Consider the following 19,299-nt stretch of genomic DNA (forward strand, 5'->3'; position numbering starts at 1 on the left):
AAGGATGAGTTATTCAAAGGCAAAAGTTCCCTTCATCTGTCTCTGTAAGCCTTACTGGAAACAGAAATTTTCTTTTTGCTTCTTAAGAGCTATAAATCTTCAACAATCACTTTTCTTTTTCTCTTCTAGCATCCATAAGATCACAACTACTGCCCTATTTGCTTAAATCCACACTTAGAAATACTTCATTCCCCCCACTATACTCTGTCATGAATTAAAGGAGTTTTTTCAGAACACTATTGTCCACCTCCATAGCTTTAACAGAAAAATATTTCAACTTATTAAAGCATCTCCTTATTTCTCTCTCCATCTTAAGTTTAATTCCTTTCTTCACTGTTTTTGATAGTTTATGTTGTCTCTTTACCTTGATCACTCTCTCTTGCCTTCTTCCTGGAAAAAGGATTAAATCTGCAAGTCTCATCTGGGTAGCAAAAGAGTTGAAGTCTTGCTCAAGCCGCAGGTGTTCATGGTGCCGGGTTCCAGCTCAGCGGCGCTTAGAGCCAGGGACCCTCTGGAAGCTTCCCAGGAGGCTGCAGCCGAGCCCGGCCTGGGCCCGGGAGGAGCCGCGCAGGCCCCATCTCCTGGCTCGGGAACTGCAGCAGGCCCAGCCCAGCCCAGCCCGGGCCGCACGGCCTTGCCAGGAGCCAGGGGGCCAGCTGGAGTTCTGCTACCTTTTACAGCCAGAAACAAAGAGACAAAGAAATTCTTGGGCTTTGGTCTTAAGGTGATGTTCACGGGTTGATCCCACTTTTCAACGCTCAAAATTACCGTCAGTTCTCAGAAGTGGCCAGTTATTGGCCAGGAGAAAAACTCCTGTCAGCCTCCAGCAGCCTAAACTTCCTTAGGTGTTTTTTTTTCTTTATTACTTAAATGCTAATCTATCACACCTAACATATACAAATGCACAATTAATAAACAAAATGGTTTCAAATCTATCTCATATTTATAAAGAATGCTTATTCCACCCAAACAGAGTCTCCACATGACCAAGAACAAGGTCTATAAAACTATACCATGTTTCAGAAGACAGGTCAGACCCAGGAACATTAAAAATTTGGTTAATTCTATTTTAGCAGAGCCGCATGATAGATGGCACTTTTATGCTGTAACCTAATAAAATATCCTCTTTTGTCTCTCCCACTAGAAGAATATTATACTTTAAACTAGATCTAATTAAAAATAGCAGGGAACGAGGTTTGTATCAAAGAGTAGTCTCTGCGCAGATGGTGTTCCCCACACAACACCAGACTGTACCTACAGCTGAGAAGAGGTCCCCATGCCTGGCAGCTTCCCACTCATGCCCTCAGGACGGAGGTGATTAATGGACTCTGTCTAATGGCAAAGTAAATGAATCAGCAACGCTAAGTTCCTCATCTGAAACACCAGAAAGTTTGGTTTCAAACAGGTGTCCAGGCTTCAGAAAGCTCTGCACAGAACAATGCCACTAGCATTTCTCAAAAGCCCTCAGCCCTTTGGCAGGCCAGCGGGAAGAGCACCCTGCGCATCGCGTCCTTCCAGGCTCTGTCTGCGAGACCGCAGTGAAGACCCTGCCTAGAGAGGGTTGGGAATGCCAGCCTGCATCGATGTGGAGCACACACCGTGCCAGCCTACGCAGCTCCCATGGGGGCACAGAGGCTGCAGGAGACTTGCAGCTAGTTCAGAGCAAGATCAGCATGGCACTGACAAGAAGAAACAAGATTTGCAGGGAAGGAACTGGCAGCATTGTACACTCCTTGCAGCAACAACTCCCTTCTGCAGCTCCCAGGATGAGGGGATTCAAAAGGCACGTGGCACAGGAGACCCTGGGGCAAGGCCCTTCTTCACCAGTCACCTGGAGGACACAAACATGTATGATTCCCCTGTGTGGAAGCAAAGGCTGCCTGAGCTGAAAGTTTGATTTTCTGAGTAACATGCCTCTTACGTAGTCCTTCCTTTCTGAAACACTAAGGAAAATACTCCACAGCAAAATAAAAGCCAGAGAGCTAAATAGCATATACTTACCCTTTCAGGAAATACCTAACTTGTTAAGATAGGTTGTTAGAGGTTGTTAAGATAGGTTGTTAGAGGGTTAAACAGATGGAAAACCAGACTATGAAAGTCCACATATTAAGCAGTTTTGAAAACTTAAACTTAAAAGGACCCTTGAAATCTTCAAAAATGAAGATTCAGTAGTAAAGTAATCCTGCTAGCTTTGCTGTAAAATATTCCCCATAAAAACAACAGTCACACTGAAAGCCATGTAGCAAGTGGAAATCTATCTCTGTTGAGGGCAAATACTACTACAGGTCTGAACAGTAAGACCTAAATAAATATCTTACATTTACAGGATAGGATTTTTAATACAGGTGAGTAACATGAGGGTAAATCTTAACAGTAGTCTATTTCTACCCTGCAATTCCCCAAAATAATTTCATTAAAGTAGTAGCCTGGAAAAAAACATTGTGTTTTCTTTCCTTGCTTCCTGTCTCTCTGTACTGGCACAAGGGACATGGATGTAGTACACAGTGACATTCAGGGCTTTCAATACTTTCCTTATCACTGATTATCTTCCAGGTATGAGGAACGAGCACAGGTCTTCAACTTCACCAACCCCCAAAACTTCCTTGCTATTTTTATCTCCAAGCTGAGATCCAAGTAGTCTTAGTCCCTACGATCTACTTATTTCCAACCCTGCAATTAGCAACGTGTACCTTGCTGCAGATTTTGCCAATGCTAGTAGAAGCTGTGACACTGAGCGGGAACGACAATCAAAGCAAAAAAACAGTCATTCTAATTTTTTTCCACATTTCTGTGACACTGAAAAAATACTTTTGCATGTATCATTATATCATTAGTTTCCATCACATGCATAAGCCAGTATGTGAGGTTACTTCTTTATTACAGCAAACACTTTCATATAAGAAAGGATAGAAAACAGCAAAAGAGAAATAATAAAATATAAAAATATAGTTATAAATTACAACAAAGTCTGCTCAATTTGTAGCAAATAATTCTTCAGATAAGCAAAAAATAATCCTGAGAACAAACCCACTGTGTATTTCATACACTGAAATCTCTTGATTTGGAGCATGCAATTTCTGCCCTCCCTCTCCCCAACGGAACAATTTGATATTTCAGTCCTAAAGTAATAATACATACAAACAGCTTCATTTACTTGGAGAAAACTGATGAGCCTTCATCTATAGTCAAGCTCTTTAGTGCTCAGATCTGACACAGGAGTCTACTTAAAGCTCAACAGGAGTTTGTGAATAGCTCTTTGTGTGACATTCTAGCTCTAGAAAAATAATTTGCTTTTGGTTTTATACTACTGTTTCCACCTCACAGATGAAGTTAGCAAGAATCTAAGCAGCCATCCTGTTCCAGAACAAACATGTTTAAAGGTAAGCAAGAACCAGGAGTACCTGCATGTGTGGAGAAGCCCCCTGCACTTTTTACAAGGGAAACATAAAAAAAAAAAATTCAGCTACTTCTAAATTTCTGAAAGGTTTTCTTCAGTTATTACACTATCACTGAATTGGGCATTTTAACACAGTCCACACCTTTTCACAGGTTTTTGTTTTTCTTTTGCTTTAAAATGTGTAAGACTACTAAAATACAAGGAAGTTTTTCAAATCTTGTATTGTTCTAGGTATACTATCCTATTGTGACAGTTAAGCAGTCAGGAAACTCAAAACAAGTGTTGGGAAAGTTTTCAGTATGGCACTTCAAGCAAGCCAAATGGAAATCCCATTGATGAAGAGTAGGCAAACAGTCCATCTGCATATATCCATCCTTCTTAGTAGAATTATTTCAGCTGTCAGATAAAATGGCATGAATAAAAAGTCTGGAAATAGAAATCCGATGTATTCATTGTGATAAACAATCAAAGATAGCAATGTTTCTATGAGACAACTTTGTAAATTATTAATACATATTGCCTCCCCTTTTTATTACTCCCTCTTCCTAGAAATAATAAGTCCAGTTATTTTGTTAAAAAGAAAGTATTTCATTTCATAATTCACAGATACTTCTGTATCTGCTGAAATGTTATTTGCCAATTACTAACACCCCTACCCACCACTGATTCTGGTATTAACAGGCATTTTTAATACAGTAAGCAGCAACTATTTTTTCATCTTAAAATATGGGCTGCACTAAAATACAAAACATGTGCCACCTAAATATATCTTTCAGATAAAGAATAGATTTTAATCTCAGTGTAGTGATTTAATAACAGAAAATTGCCAAGAAATCCAGGGTGAAAGCAATATTTTATACAAAAGGCAAATGAAAAGTAGATGAGTGCAAGATAACCATGAAATGTTTGCAAGTCCAAAGGAAAAAAAATACCTTTTTTTCAAGGACTGTTGCCCTTAATTTAGATATAATTTGACACATTGAACTCTGTGTGTCTCTAAAAGAACAAAACAGGAAACAACCACATCCCACTCGATACACTTGAATGAGTCTTATTAAGTTGAATGATGTTTGCTTCAGGCCATAAACAGCAATACAATATTCATCAAAGCTCACCAAATTAAACTTTTCTCCTACTTGCTTACCTCTAGCCCAGCTGATTTCCCCTAAAAGTAAATCGATTTTGCACTGACAAACATAAGAGCTGATAAAAGGGTTTGCTGACGAACCAAACCAAAGAAACCAGCAAAAGCCACTCCATAGCATCAGAGTATTCAGTTCATGTAAATTTATAGAAACGACATTTATAGAGAAAAGTAAACTACTTCATAAGCCAGTACAAATATTCTTAGAAAAGAAGGACACATCCGGACACATCAATCCTTCCCACATCAGTCTCCCACTAACATAAATGTGTATTCTAATTTTAATGAGTTGCATGAATACTAGACCTCTGGAGGTGATGCATTAGCACAGGGTCTTATCTATCTGTTCTCTCTGCTCAACAAAACAACTACGATGTCTCTTGCAGCTACTGGATTAGCCAGGACTCCCTCATCTCAGGGTCTACAGGGATGACACCTGAAGCAGCAAACTGCAAAACATGGGCAGGTGGTTTCAGCACACCGTGACAGGAGGGAAAATGGTCCACACACCTTCCAATGTTGGTGTAAAATCATGGCCTCCAGAATTCAGTAATGTCTGGAGGCCTTACATGAGCAACAACTTCAGCCACCCACAGAAAAGGTTTTTCTCTCAAGTTTTAAGTCTGTTGGTCTACATTTATGGAAAACATGTAACTAAGGCAATTTCAAAGCAAGATTTTTAGTGTTCAAATGCTTGGCAGAAGCCAACTGTCTTTGCATGTACCATTGCCTGGTTATTGCTTGATGCTCTTAATGGAGTGAGAAGTGACAGAAATAATGCAGCAATAAAAACCCCACAGGTTAATGTTTTATTTTGGGTTAGCACAAGGGGGAGAAGTACAGGATTACTGCTCATTATATAGTACCAGTACAGTGTTGCTATGAAAGAGCAGGGTTCAACAAAGGAATGATACATTCTCCAAAAATAGTTAATGGGTACTTTTTACTGTAAGGATATGCTTCCTACAGCACCTAACAGAAGAACTGCACTATAATTTAGATTATTATTCTATACTTTAATAGACTCTCTTACCCATCCACCAAAATATGCAGATAAACGATTTTTTTAAAAATTGCTTCCAGAACAGCAGTAAGATTTGACCCTGCTCACTCACAGAAACTAAAAGTACCACACATGAACAACAAAAAAGCACTTCTGAAGTAAGTGTTGCTAGCAGAAAAACACAACAGATGCAGATACCATTTAGAAATGGTCCATATGATCCACAATGTGATTTTCTATATTAAAGTACAGTTTTATACCAATTCTGCAGAGAAGTATGATTTGTAATACAGTTAATTTTTTTCAGTTTGCTCATATTTCAAAATGTTCCACTAAAAATCACAGCTCCTAAGTTTGTAGTTGACTGGGACTGAAAAATTCAGTGGGAGTTATGTGTCATTAATATCACAATAAAAAGGACATGCATTAATGTGTCTAATTATTGAAAATGTTTTTATTAAACCAATGTTTTTTTGGTTTCTCTACAAAGAAAAGTATATGCTGAGAGCTGTAAAACAAAGGCCAAAGTCCACAATTACTAAACAATAAATACCCCATCAGGTGCAAGGGTGGTGAAAAGCATCCAGAACCTTCACATCCATAGAAAAATAGCAAGAAATTATCCTTAGCTTGTGCAAGATGATAGAATGCAATTCCCATTATACTTCCCCAGACACAGGTTGCATCAATCCACTGTTCAAGAGCCCTTCAAAAGTTCTTCCGAGCTTAGATGAAATTAAAACTGAAACCAACAAGGAGAGCCAAACACGATGAGGTCCACAGAGCCTGGTAACCACTCGGAGAGTTTGCTTACTAGCCAGTTAAAGCTGGCAAACACTGACCTGAGGGGCATTCAAGAAAACAAATAGTTTAGATTATGTTATATGTAAAGCACTAAATATGATACCTTGACTTGCTCTTCCATTATCATTCTCCCTACTGGCTATTTATTACACACTGTTCATTTTCCTGGAATAAATGTTGAAATAAAAAGCCTTTAGTTACTCCATTTCTGATATCACTTTTATGTAAAACATGCACCTTTTTAAGGTGCCAAAAAGAAAACAAATAGGACTTGGATTCCAATATTTTACTAGATAAATTCAATCCTAATGCCAGACTTATTTTTTTTTAGTCAAAATTTGAAGGAAAACAAACATCAAACACTGGCATACATTCATGAAAAATGCTATAGTGAATTTTTGTTTTTAGTTTATCAATCAATAAATTCCATTCTATGTTCTCTGTCAATAATGTACAAAAGTCAAAAGAATACATCATCTTTGAGAACAGGACTTTGTGCGTGTGGAATAAGACTAGCTTCCTCCTGTACTTCTCTAAGTCCTCGTGTATTTGGCTTCATCCCGTAAGGAATCTCTCAGAGTTCATTTTAAGTCCACCTTCTCTAATAATAAATCCAGTACTTGGAAATCTGCAGCAATACATTTTGGCATGAGTACATGATTAGCTACATTTTTGCACACTGCTGTATTATGACCTTTTCAATACTATAGTTATCAAACACTTTTTAAAAACCTTGGACTTGACATACATGCCAAGTATGCTGATCACCTCATGAAAACATACTAAGATGGAACCTTATTTTTCTCCTTTCATATACTCCAGTCTTCCAAAAGCAAAATTTCAGTCATTTTTGGATTTAGCAAAACCATAGAAACACTGAAGCACCCAAGATGAAAAACATTAGAACAACAGACTTTCACCTCCAGGTCTGGAACACCTGGTGGTCTGTGAACTACTCTTTAGCCTGCAAAAACAAATTATGAAAATCAGAAAGTGTTAATGTGCCAGGAAGTGTTCACTGACAGGAAGTCTGTATTTTCACTAGCACACTCCAAAGGTCTCTGCAAATCAAAGAAAGTGAAAAAATATTGTAAAAGGCTATGACAAAATGTTTGTATAGAAAGGCCTTGCAACTTTGTGTTTACATCATGTTTAAAAAAAAAATGGTCTAGTTTTCTACTTTCTAATGAATAACCTAACCTGGAAAATCCTGGCAGAACCCATTGCAGCTCAGCTTAGAAATGAAGATACCAGAAGCACAGTTATATTTGCTCCTCAATAACTGGAACTGCTGTCACACCAGTGTAACTCTAACTTCACCTCAGCACTAATGGGGTACAGACACGGATTGCTGAGGACAGAACCCTAGGGCAGAGCCTGTGAAACTACTAAGGTATCTGTTTCACCTACTGACTCTCTTGTACAAGTAAAGCTTTAATATAAAATTACTTGATAGCATGTTTGCATCTCCACATAAATGTCCAAATTATATTACTTAGCATTCCAAGGCAAGCCAATTTTTCACAGCGTCTGTAACAGATTATTAAGAGACTAAATGTCCATGCAAGTGACTTCAGAAATCTGTAAAACATAGAACAGAAACCTACATTCTTCAATTCCAGTTCTACATTTTATTCAGCAGGGACATCACCTTTTACATTCCTAAAACCACAATTTGAAAAGCACCACCTGTCCCAATATGTCAGAAATTTGGTCCCTGTATTTCTTATCTGCCCAACCATTTCCATCTTCAGGCTGGTCACAATGCTTGCAGAATTCAAATAGTGTAAGATAAATACAAAAGGCATCCCGAAAAAAGTACAGAGGAATTTCAGTCATTATTTCCAAATCAATATCTTTTATTCCCTGCTGATTTCAAGTAATGAACCCTTTAAGAAAATTTGTAAGATCTCTTTTAAGATCTGTGAGGAAAATTTAGGAAATATTAACCAGAAAAAAGCAAAACATGTCTCCAAGACAGTTCTTCAGAGTCCACTTCCAGCAGAGATTGTGTAAAGAGATGAAAAATTGTCTAAGAGTATGAACATCATATGAACAGGAGAAGCAAAAACCCAAGATTTTTTTCAGAAGTTGCAGTAATATAGTTGAAGAGAGTATTTACCATCAGGGCTGATATGAGCATAAAATTAAATTCAACTGATGAGAAACTTTAAAGAAGAGTCTGCTGAAAACGAATACAGAATGTTTTTTATTTATAAGGTTATAATTAGCTGTTCAAAAATAAGTCTTCGCAAGATGCTGCTTCATGCTTGGCATTATAGTGAAGCCCACAGTCTACATAAATGATGTCATAGGCACAAACAAGCCCAAAGAAACTCTAATTTGGGCCTCAAGAAGACTTCCTAGGTCAGCAAGCAGCAGTAACAGCTAAGCTGTTTTTCAGAAATAAACTGTTCTCTTGGCCATATGTATGCAAAGATGTTTTATACATAAAATACAGTTAATACGTGTTCTAGGTAACAAAGAGCCCAGCACCAGCTCCAGTCTGCACACGTGGCACTCCCAGGACACTCTCAGTACAAGTCTGAACAGTACTTTGGAAACAGACTCATTCAAAATGTAGTTTTTGTGTGCTGGAATGTCTTGCTCTGGTTTCTCTTCAGAGTAGTAAGACACAAGTAAATCAGGCATTTGTCTGGACAAGAACAGTACCACAGAGAGGAAGACTGACTGAAGGACAGTTATCCCAAATTGTAGCACTCTGCCTGAAAAATAAAAACCACTTTTTCTAGTAATACACCCTCACATAACTACAAAATGAATACCAGACAAAAAGTAAGGGGACAAGTTTACCAAAGACTGGCATCTCTCAAAGACCGTAACTGATTTGGAAACACTGTACATAATTTTTCAGCAAAATCACCAGTGAATGGCAGCTAAAACAACTGCCTTCCTGTTGCTGTCAGACACAAGACTTGGCTCATCTCTAGTTTGCCCTAACAAGCACCCCATGTTTTACTTGAACTGGCTGGTTTTCACATTTGAAGGCAAACAAAACAATGACCAAACATCTCCCAGATAAATCCCATGTGAAGCCAAGACAAGAATATTTATGGAGAGGAGATAATGCCAACATCAGGACATATGTCCCAACAGCTCATGGACTGAGACCAATTTTTTATTTTAATTCATAGAATCATTAATGTTGGAAAAGACTTCCAAGACCATTGAGTCCAAACTTTGACTGAACACTGTCTTGTCAACTAAACTAGCTCTAAATGCCACATCCAGTCATTTCTTGAACATCTCCAGGGATGGTGACTCCACCATCCCCCAGGGAAACTCATTCCAATTCTTTCAGTGAAAGAATTCACCCAAAGATCCAACCTGAACATTTCCTATTGCAGCTTGAAGCCATTTCCTCTTGTCCTGTTGCTGGTTGCCTGGGAGAAGAGGCCAACCCCTACCTGGCTCCAACCTCCTTTCGGGGAACTACAGAGTGTGATAAGGTCACCACTGAGCTTCCTTTTCTCCAGGCTAAACACTTCCAGCTCCCTCAGCTGTTCCTATATGACTTACTCTCCAGACCCTTCACCAGCTTCATTGACCTTCTCTGGATATGCTCCAGCACCCCAATGTCCTTCTTGTAGTGAAGGGCCCAAAGCTGGACACAGGACTCGAGGTGTGGCCTCACTGGTGCTGAGTACAGAGGGACAATCACTGGCCTGCTCCTGCTGATCACACCGTATTTTATACAATCCAGAATGCCACTGGCCCTTTTGGCCACCTGGCCACAGGTGCTGGCTCACTTTCAGCCGACTGCTGACAAGCACCCCCAGGCCCTTTTCCACCAGGCAGCTTTCCAGCCACTCTTCCCCAAGCCTGCAGTGATGCATGGGGGAGGGTTTGTGTGACCCAAGTGCAGGACTCAGCACTTACATTGCCACGGTCCACACAGAACGCTGAAGGGCTGAACACTCTTTCCACTTTAAAGCTGAATTTTCTTCAATAGCTATGTCTGAATCGTGTGTCTCAAACTCCTTATAACTGATTATGGTCTAATAAATTTTGAGACAGGACATTAACCTCCATATATCAACAGCCATGTGAGTTTCAGCATTACTAGTTCTTTACTCTCAGAATCTCCCTAGACAGCAAATGTCATTAAAACTAAAAGTAAACCACTGTAATTTAAAGAGGCAACAAACTTTGTGATATTTCAAGAAATACCAGTCCAGCATTCTCAGTAATGTTTAGGAGAAATAAAAAATACAAATAAGAAAAAATAAATTGAAGAAAAATACAGCAAGCAGAATTCCTGCTGTTTCTCCTGACTCCTTCCTGCTCCCTGTTTGCAGCTCAGAACTTCTCCCTTTTCACACCAACAGAGACAAATATGAACCCACAGCCTCCACAGGCTGTCTTTGCCTTGCTCCCTGTAACCAGGCAGGCCAGGCACCACCCTTCTACCACCGAGATGGCAATAGCTGGACTCCTCATGGCACTAACTTGTCAGAGATATGGGCAGGAAGGGTCTGCAAAGGTAACTGCAAAAAACCAGGAAGTGTTTGTTGGGAAAATGCAGCAATACTATTTCTTGCCTTCAGTTAGCAAGGCAAAGTGTTAAAAGAGCTTTTAGACAGCAAAGCCCACCACTGCTGCAAGCAGAAACAAGACACACAAGACAAGTCTTTCATACTTCAATTCTGGTGGGAATATTAGCTTTGCAGAAGCCAAGGTTCAGCTCAAGATCTGTAATAACTCCCTCTTGAGAAGACTCAGCCATACGAATTGTGACTAACACAAGAGAGTAGGCACAAACTTCCAATGTATGTGGGCACACAGAATTTCACGTGCCCAGAAAATTCACCGAAGTTCAATAGGACACCTGGCAGAGTTAGCTCCTGGCATGCAAAAAAGGTCAACAGAGCTGGGGCCTGGGCTTCATGTGGGACAGCAACACATCGATCAGATTAAAAGGTTACTTTTCCTACATGTCTTTCATGTAACATCTGTGTGGAAGTATTTCCTCCACAGAGCTACGTTATCAGTGCAAAGTGCATGTGGAGGAGCAAGACATCAGTGGGAATCTTGCTTAGGAGGGGATGTTCTGTTAACCAGAAGACAGCAAAGCAGATTGCAAATCACAAAGCTGTCAGAGCATAAGAGACCTAGTTCATTCAGTTGCTCATGTTATATGGAAAACACAGGCTCTTATAATGTCAGTATTAATGGCACTGGTCAAAAGGTACTGATGGTCAAAAGAAAAAAAAAATATCTTGGTTATAAATTAAATTGGCATATTTCTCTTTCTTTTTTGTGAATATGGGAACTGTATGTGCTTAAAGGACAGTAGGTTACATTTATTATGCAAAATACTTAAAATAGATTTTAATCTCATTTTTAAGACAGAAAGGACATATCTTTCTAGCCTAGGTTAAGCAAGGGGTAAAAATTTAGGTGCATTTTTTTAGAAGAATGATCATACAACAGCAACCAAGTGGAACTATATTCCTTTCTGCATTCATTTTTGGGACCCTCAAGTCAGGGAAAAAAAAAAGAAACTCAGGAAATATCACAAAATGTTCAAAAATTCCAGGGCCTCAGTTAATCTTTCTGAAATAAGACAGTCTTGCTGGTTCCTCCTTTTAACCTGCTTGAAATGCTAATTTGTTTCTACATAGAATAGAACATAACTTCTTGAAAGATCTCAAGTAACTTCATGAAGTAAGGCATGGTGGCTTTTGTTTGATTTTTTAATCTTTTCCCAAAACAAAAGGTTTACAGTCAGATTTCCTGATCACTCAACAAGCTTCCCTCAGCCAGCAGTTTTTACTAACCCAGGTGAACAAAAACCTTCCAAGTCTGAGCTACGTCAGATCTGCACCAAAGCCAAAAGAGAAACAAAAGCATCAGCATTTGGCAGCCACGGTGTGCACACGTATGCTCTCAATCAAGTACTACTAGAATGAAGGGAAATGCCACCAAACTTTAGAAGGAGAAGCCTTTGGTGTTTGTTCTTCTCCCCAGCCTCTGCATTATTTTAAGAAAGAAACAGGACTACAGATATCCTCACTGTGTGTTCAAGTCACATCCTGCAAAACAACACAGAAGCTCTGAGATACCAGGACAGCCTCTTTCTTATCCTTCAAACAAAAACTGTCATATTTTTATCTTGATTGCTCATCAAGAGTTGAGAAGTTGCTTTCTTCTGCTAACTTCAAAGAGATTTAAATTTTTCATATTCTACATTTAAAAATAGTTCAGAGAATCTACATTAAAATAGGAAAAAACAAGTGGAATACAAAACCTCTAGTGTGTAAGATGCAGGCTATTTATTTCTGTCATACTGACACACTGTACTGGGAGGGCACCAGTAGAGATAGATAGATAGATAGATAGATAGATAGATAGATAGATAGATAGATAGACAGATAGATAGACAGATGATTGATAGATAGATAGATCACCATACTCTTATCCAATCTGAAAACATTTCTCAAAGTAGTTGTGAATTGTCCCTACAGTACTTTTAGCATGAATCACTGTCCTGATCAGTTTTTAAAACTCAGAACTGTCCTTGTTATTTAACAGAAGCAGAAACATGCACTCTAAAAATATATTATTCTTCCTGAATTATCAAAATATTTCAAGCTATAGAGAAATATGTTTGCATTGCACTGATACAGTTAATTTCACTGCACATGGCACTGGCAGCACTAGTGCCCACTTGGGGATGAGGAAAGGGAGAAAGAGCTGGAAGCTAAAGACCTTGCAGACAGCATTTCAGAGCTTTTAACATGTATAAATCAACAAGGTTAATGAGATTCTATTGCCATTCATTTCATTTTTATTTGCAATGTCTTTAGATCAATTTAGAAACTGCAACCCACCTAACTAAATCTATACAGTGCTTCCCAAACAGGCCATGGATGTATCACTACCCACTGAAACTGATTCCCTACACACACTCACATGCCCACACAGCACAAAATCAGGATACTCAAAATAAGAAGTGTATACATAGAACACAAACCCTGCCTGCATTACACACTGCCAGCTTCTCACCTACTTTAAAGAGTGTATTTAATTCCTTTAAATGACTAAGCTGTCTTTGCCATTGATGACACTTCTCCTTCAGCATTTTTCTCTACCTTTAAGTGGAATTTTCTGACAAGGCTTCTGGGGGAGGCCTGCAGACTGACCTCCCATGGAGCACCTACTCCAACTCAGTAATTAAAAATTTAAATAGCATGCTCTAACATCCACTTCCAACCTACTCTAATTTACACTTTACAGTAGTTATCAAATGGACAAACATCATGATCCAATTACACATCAACAGAAAAAGAAAAGGTTGAACAATTTTTTCTGTTCCCAGCAGCCTCATCTGGGCAGTAACCTCACAGTATTTAACAGATAAGCCTTGGTACAATATACTTGACATTTACATTTTCAAATGTATATTCTATCCAACTGCCCTCAAAATATTGGTTTAATTAAGATATAGGACATTACTGTTCAGAATCACTTCACTAAAAAAGCATATGTTAAATAGTCCAATAACCAGTATAATATAATTGAACTCTGCCACATGGAAAACCATTGCTTAACTAGAAGAAAAATCAATATTCCCTTTTCTCACAATGTTTTCCATTTCACTCTGAAATCAAAGCTGCACCAGAAATGCATACTGAACACAGTCAGCAGTTCCAGAGGAACATAAAGAATACACTCAGATTTACACATGATTTTAAAGCAGGGGGTTTATGAATAATAATTCAACATCTAACATGGCATTTAATCAAGATTTAAACTATTTATCTCTCCCAGTGAACAAAGACAGAAGTTACTGAAAGCTATTATCAATATGAAGAAAAAGCAACACCGATACCCATTAAGCACAAAGAAAGGCAAACATGACAAAAATGAAGAGAAACTAAAGGTCAACATTATAGGATGGAAATCAAAATGCAAAACATGCATTCCAATAATTCCTGGTGCTTTAGGTGCTGAAACAACGTTCTGCAGAAAGTGGCTCAATTCACAGGGTCATATTACAATCATAAATCTTTCTTATAATGAAAAATGCATATGGGGAAAATGTGCGAGTTGTTATTCCTTTCTGTATGTCATAGAAATTTTCAGCAAATTTTACAGGTTTAGCCCTGTCCAAAAGAAGTAGGATAAAAAAAAAAATTCACTCTAACTTTGAAAGAAACAGCAACAATGCATTGTTTTAGAAAAACAATTGGTTTTCCTCAAAGGAAAAAAGTAAAATGTCACAAAACACAAAATGAATTAAGTAATTCTTGGGCAATAAAGGATGTATGTGTTTTGCATAGAGGCAGAGGCCTTTATTTTCATAAAAGCTCCCAAATATCAGCAAAACACAAGTCACTTTCAATTGGTATATTGACTGATAATGACACCAAATTTCTCATTTGAACAAGCTCCATTTGTGAACTAACTTGTGCATTAGAGAAAATGAAAAAAAGATAGTCTTACAGTGCCAGTGATAATGGGAGGTTCTGTAGCACACATACAAAACTTGGGGGCTCAAGACAACAACTACCTCTGCCTAACAAAGTAAAGCCACTTTGATTTAAACATTATAATGCTGCCTTCTAGCTTTAAAATTTATTTAAGATCTTAAAATCTTTCCACCTTAAATATGTATTCCCTTGATTTCTACCCTTCAGCAAGAGAGAAAGAAAAAGTTTCTGTACACCCATTTCCTACTTTCTGTACACCCATTTCCTACTGCAGTGTGTTTGAGCTCTCACCACTGGATCCTTCTCATTCCTGAAACAGACACAGAACTCTCTCCCATGTACCATCTACAACTCATCTTCCAGAGGCGCTTATAGAAATGATGACTCCAAAAATTCCTACACTCTGATTTTAGCAGAAGGAAAAGCTCCCAAATTGTCGTTACTAAACATGTTGAGAAGGCAGCATTGAATTTTCCTTTGTTATATATCATCATTGTAGCCATGAGAAGCTACAAACATATATCCACAACTAAGTATTAACTTCTTTAAACTAAGACCAAGAACCAAATGGATAACAAAACCTTGTTCAAGTATATTAAAAATACTTCTGCAACCTCATTGTCACCCACAATCATACCGAAAACTGAATTCTGTGCCTGCTGTTCAGCATCTTAAAGGGATTGTTTGATTATTTGGTTTGCTAGGGTTTTGTTGCTTTTTTGTTGGGGTGGTTCTGGGATTTTTGAGGGTCAGCAGTAAGAGATGTCAGAAGAGGTGAGAAAGATACCTACCCTAGAGCTATGAAATATGAATTCAAATAATCATTACAGGGAGTAAGGGACATGAGAACAGCAGTCATCATTCCTTCTACAGCTTTATCTGCATCTTCACTAACAAATACACACGAAGAGTCTATAGTAATAGCCAATTCCATTTTCATCAATACAGCGTGCCAATCCCATCCTTCCCCTACCACCCAAACAATCAACCTGCAATACTGGACCTCATTATCTGGTGTCAAATGTTCTAAAATTATGCTAACAGCTCATAGCAAACATTGCAAAAAGACACTCTGCACTGCAGCCTGAAGGCAGCAGGCAGAGGCTTGGGCACATCTGCTTTTATAAAATGCTGCTGGCTCCTGCCATGCAGTAACGAAATGGCAGGACTCATCACAGAGCAAGAATAGAGAACAAACTCAGAAGAAAATGAGAGTATATTCAACTTGCTTCCCTCTCAGTTTTACTTGTGAGAATATTTTTGGCTCTGCTTCCTCACAGATTTGCCTTACCCGATCTACAGACTCTTCCCCTGAGAATTCCCCTTATTAATACAGGAAGGGGTTTTGTACTTTCTGCTGGGATCTCAATCAGAGCACAGCCTTGTAGGGAAGTTGCATTATCAAGTACTGGAATGGATGGTTTTAATCCTGGATTGTTTTCATGGACAGTCTGAACAACTTGAAAAGTATAATGAAGAATGCACATTTTACTTTGCCACAGTAATAGATTCATCCACTTTTAACACAGGACACTTTACCTATTCTCCTGAAACCCCATCTCCATGGTGTTACCTACAGGAAAGATTTGACTCCTTACCACTGCCAAGTTACCTGCCTGACTTGATGATGTTTTGACTTTGTAGCATTACAAGCACATATGTTCAAAATATTATTTCCTCGTAAAAAAACTACAGGACTGAAAATAGCCCAGATATCTGCACACCTCATCCATAGCTGTGTTCAAATATACAGCCACCTGCTGCATCAACAGAAAGAAAGGAAATCAGCTGCACAGACTAGGAAATCAATGCAGAGTCAAATTAAAAAGAATATAACAATGATATAACAATGTGAATAAGTGTTCGACACAAAAATATAAAAAGGTTTGTGACAGTACAATGTGGGGAAAAAACAGAAGTGTAAAAAGACAAACACCATAGTTTTGGGATCTTGTTTTCTTGTGGCCTAAAGAGAAGGTAGAGGAGACAATGGTGGCACTATAAAGTCCTAGTGATATTTCCTCCTTAACACTATACTATGTTCATATTAAATAAAAAAAAAAAAAAGGAAGTTTGCAAAATATTTTCCTGTAACAACTCCAAAGGATGTATGTCATAATAAATTACTGTTTTGTTTTGGGGGTTGTATTTGGTTTATTACTAAAGCCTATATTTTTTATGAAAAGTCACACTCAATAACTTTAAGCATGCAAAAAATTCAGACAAGGAGACGGCTTAAAAATATCTAAGTCTATGGGAATCAGAACAATTAAATTATTAGCAACATGCAACATGCTTTAATAAATTATATTACTTCATTCTGATTTTTATTAAAATCTTAGTGAAAACTAATCTGAGAATTAAATTATTTCCTGATTATTCACACTTGCCATTTAATTGGTCTGTTAATACACTGATACCACTATAGTTATGCTATTAATTTTCTATTGTGTTTTTAGTATGAACTAATCACAAGAATGTAATAGCTTTACAGAAGCACTGTTGTGCAACTTTTCACCTGATTTCTTGCTCATGAGATGTAAAGAGGATGAGTTCAGCACACAGTAAGGAAAATAAAGCAAGTCCCATGTCAATGACCTATCCTATACAACAGCTTGTATGTTAAAGAGAGAGGTAGGAGCTCAGTGATACAAAAATTTTATGCCTCTTGAAAATATACTAAAGTCTATTCCAGCCTCACAGGAGAAAATACATGCATTTTCAGCATATTTAATAACTGTAATAATTGAAATGCTTAGAAGTTAGAGTGATTAAAAGCTACATTTATCTTTTCCAGCACATTAGTGTACAATTACAGCTGGTCTAAAAATAGGCAAAGTTACTCATAGCTGAAAAGATCAAAAATTGTATAACTTGAGTGACTTGGTTTATTTTTAGGACAGTCTTAAAAAGATCAAGAGTTCCACTAGATTAGGGAAAAAATGTAATTGCTGTTGGTAGTCAAGCAGACATAATTTCTTGAACTGAAGACTAAAGCTGGGGACTTCTAAAAAATTGTTTTAAATAGATCATGAAATAATCTCCATTTTATGCAACTTGTCAATAAAAGACAAGTTGATTAACTCAGCCAGGAATAGTAACACTTTATTTTTGAAAGCCATGTAAGAAAATTTTAATTCTCATACTTCGAAATGACCATTTTAAAAAAAAAATCTGTAGTGTACATTTTCTCACTAATCTAATGAAACAAAATGTCTGTTTATCTATATTTAAGCATATTACAGATAAAACAAACTTGCAATGAATTAATATAATCTGCAGAAAAACTCAATTTTCTGCCCTGCATGTGCAGGTGAATACACAGAACAGATTGATATCTCCCATTGCGAGTGTGGCTCAGTGTTTCTAAGCAACCTTGCTCCATCATCTTCTGTGACAAAAACAAGTGAAGAGTTTGAACTGCAGTCTGATAGAGCTGTGAATACTAATGACTAACCAAAAAAAGAAAAATCTCATCTCTCATTGAATTCTGAACGAAACAAAAAGAAGCCACAATTGCAAAAATACTTATTAAACTGAAAATTCAACCAATTAAATATAATTGTGTCTTCAGTAATTATCTATGAAATGAGAATTCAGATTTCAAACAACCAAATCAGGTAATTATTTATTTCATATGCAGCACATAATATTGATGAACATATACATTCTCAAAATCTACAAGCACACAACCAGAGATGGCAACATTTCCTGGCCATAGAATTTATTTTAATTCTGTCACCACTTCTGAAAAGCAAACCCACATCAGCAGGAAATTAGTTGCTCTGACCTCACCAGCCAGGTTCATCATGCGCCATCACACAATAGTATTGAAAATGCAAATGCTGGAAGTAGCATACTGCTATTCTGCCCCAAAAAGTAGCTTGAAGTTACGTTAATTGTTACTCATTTTCAGAAATTGCATTCTGACAGACTTGCAGGAATTAAGAGTAACAGGTCAGAAATTTGCCCACTATTCCTTGTTTACCCACTCCAAATTTTGTCTAATATATAAGAAATATGTAAGGGGGGGAGGAAAACCCCATGTGTCTTTTTACAGCCATTGGGGGGATGGGAGGAAAATGCAAATACTAATTCTCAGTAAAGCTATGCAATTAGCAATTCAACAAAACAAAACCCTGTTCTTTAGAAGAGCAGCAATTATGCTGCTTAAGGCACTAAAAATGTCTCACAAGAAAGTGAACATTTTTCCAGAAAATAAAGCAAGCTTTGACAGCTTCCCGCTTACTAGAAATCAGAAGAAAAATTTGACTACTGTCATATCCCCTTGGCCTAAAAAAGCTGTATCAGTTACTACTATTTTGTCTTTTAAGGACAAAATCACTTTGTTTGACTTTACCTAAATTACAGCCTTTTCTTTACTACTGCAATTTGTCCAGGACAAAATGAAAACAAACTACACACCATTAGTAGTTTCAGCACTTTCTGAAAAGGAATTTTAAATCTCACTGCCAAGTACAGAAAGCAAGAAGAG

General features: G+C 37.7%; 1 protein-coding gene and 1 long non-coding RNA gene across 30 annotated transcripts in view; one reads left to right on the forward strand and one right to left on the reverse strand.

The window, feature by feature from the left end:
- Positions 1-19,299, reverse strand: part of PARD3 (par-3 family cell polarity regulator) — a 487,559-nt gene that overhangs the window by 362,999 nt on the left and 105,261 nt on the right. For 2 of the 29 annotated variants that reach the window (XM_086863506.1, XM_086863498.1), the window contains exon 1: positions 365-649. The exons of 22 other annotated variants lie outside the window; for them this stretch is intronic. In XM_086863506.1, coding sequence (XP_086719632.1) covers positions 365-421 — 57 coding nt within the window. In that variant the 5' untranslated portion in view covers positions 422-649. Of the gene's footprint in view, positions 1-364; positions 803-19,299 lie in introns of those variants that run through there. 5 more of the 29 variants (XM_086863544.1, XM_086863530.1, XM_086863476.1 and 2 more) reach the window with 4 other exon arrangements.
- Positions 596-6,553, forward strand: LOC147655951 (uncharacterized). The gene is made up of 3 exons (XR_015279381.1): positions 596-2,345; positions 3,325-3,380; positions 4,928-6,553. It is a non-coding gene; the product is annotated as an uncharacterized LOC147655951 (long non-coding RNA).

The sequence above is a fragment of the Cyanistes caeruleus genome, chromosome 1 (genome assembly GCF_971803275.1).
Source record: "Cyanistes caeruleus chromosome 1, bCyaCae1.hap1.1, whole genome shotgun sequence".
NCBI lineage: Eukaryota > Metazoa > Chordata > Aves > Passeriformes > Paridae > Cyanistes > Cyanistes caeruleus.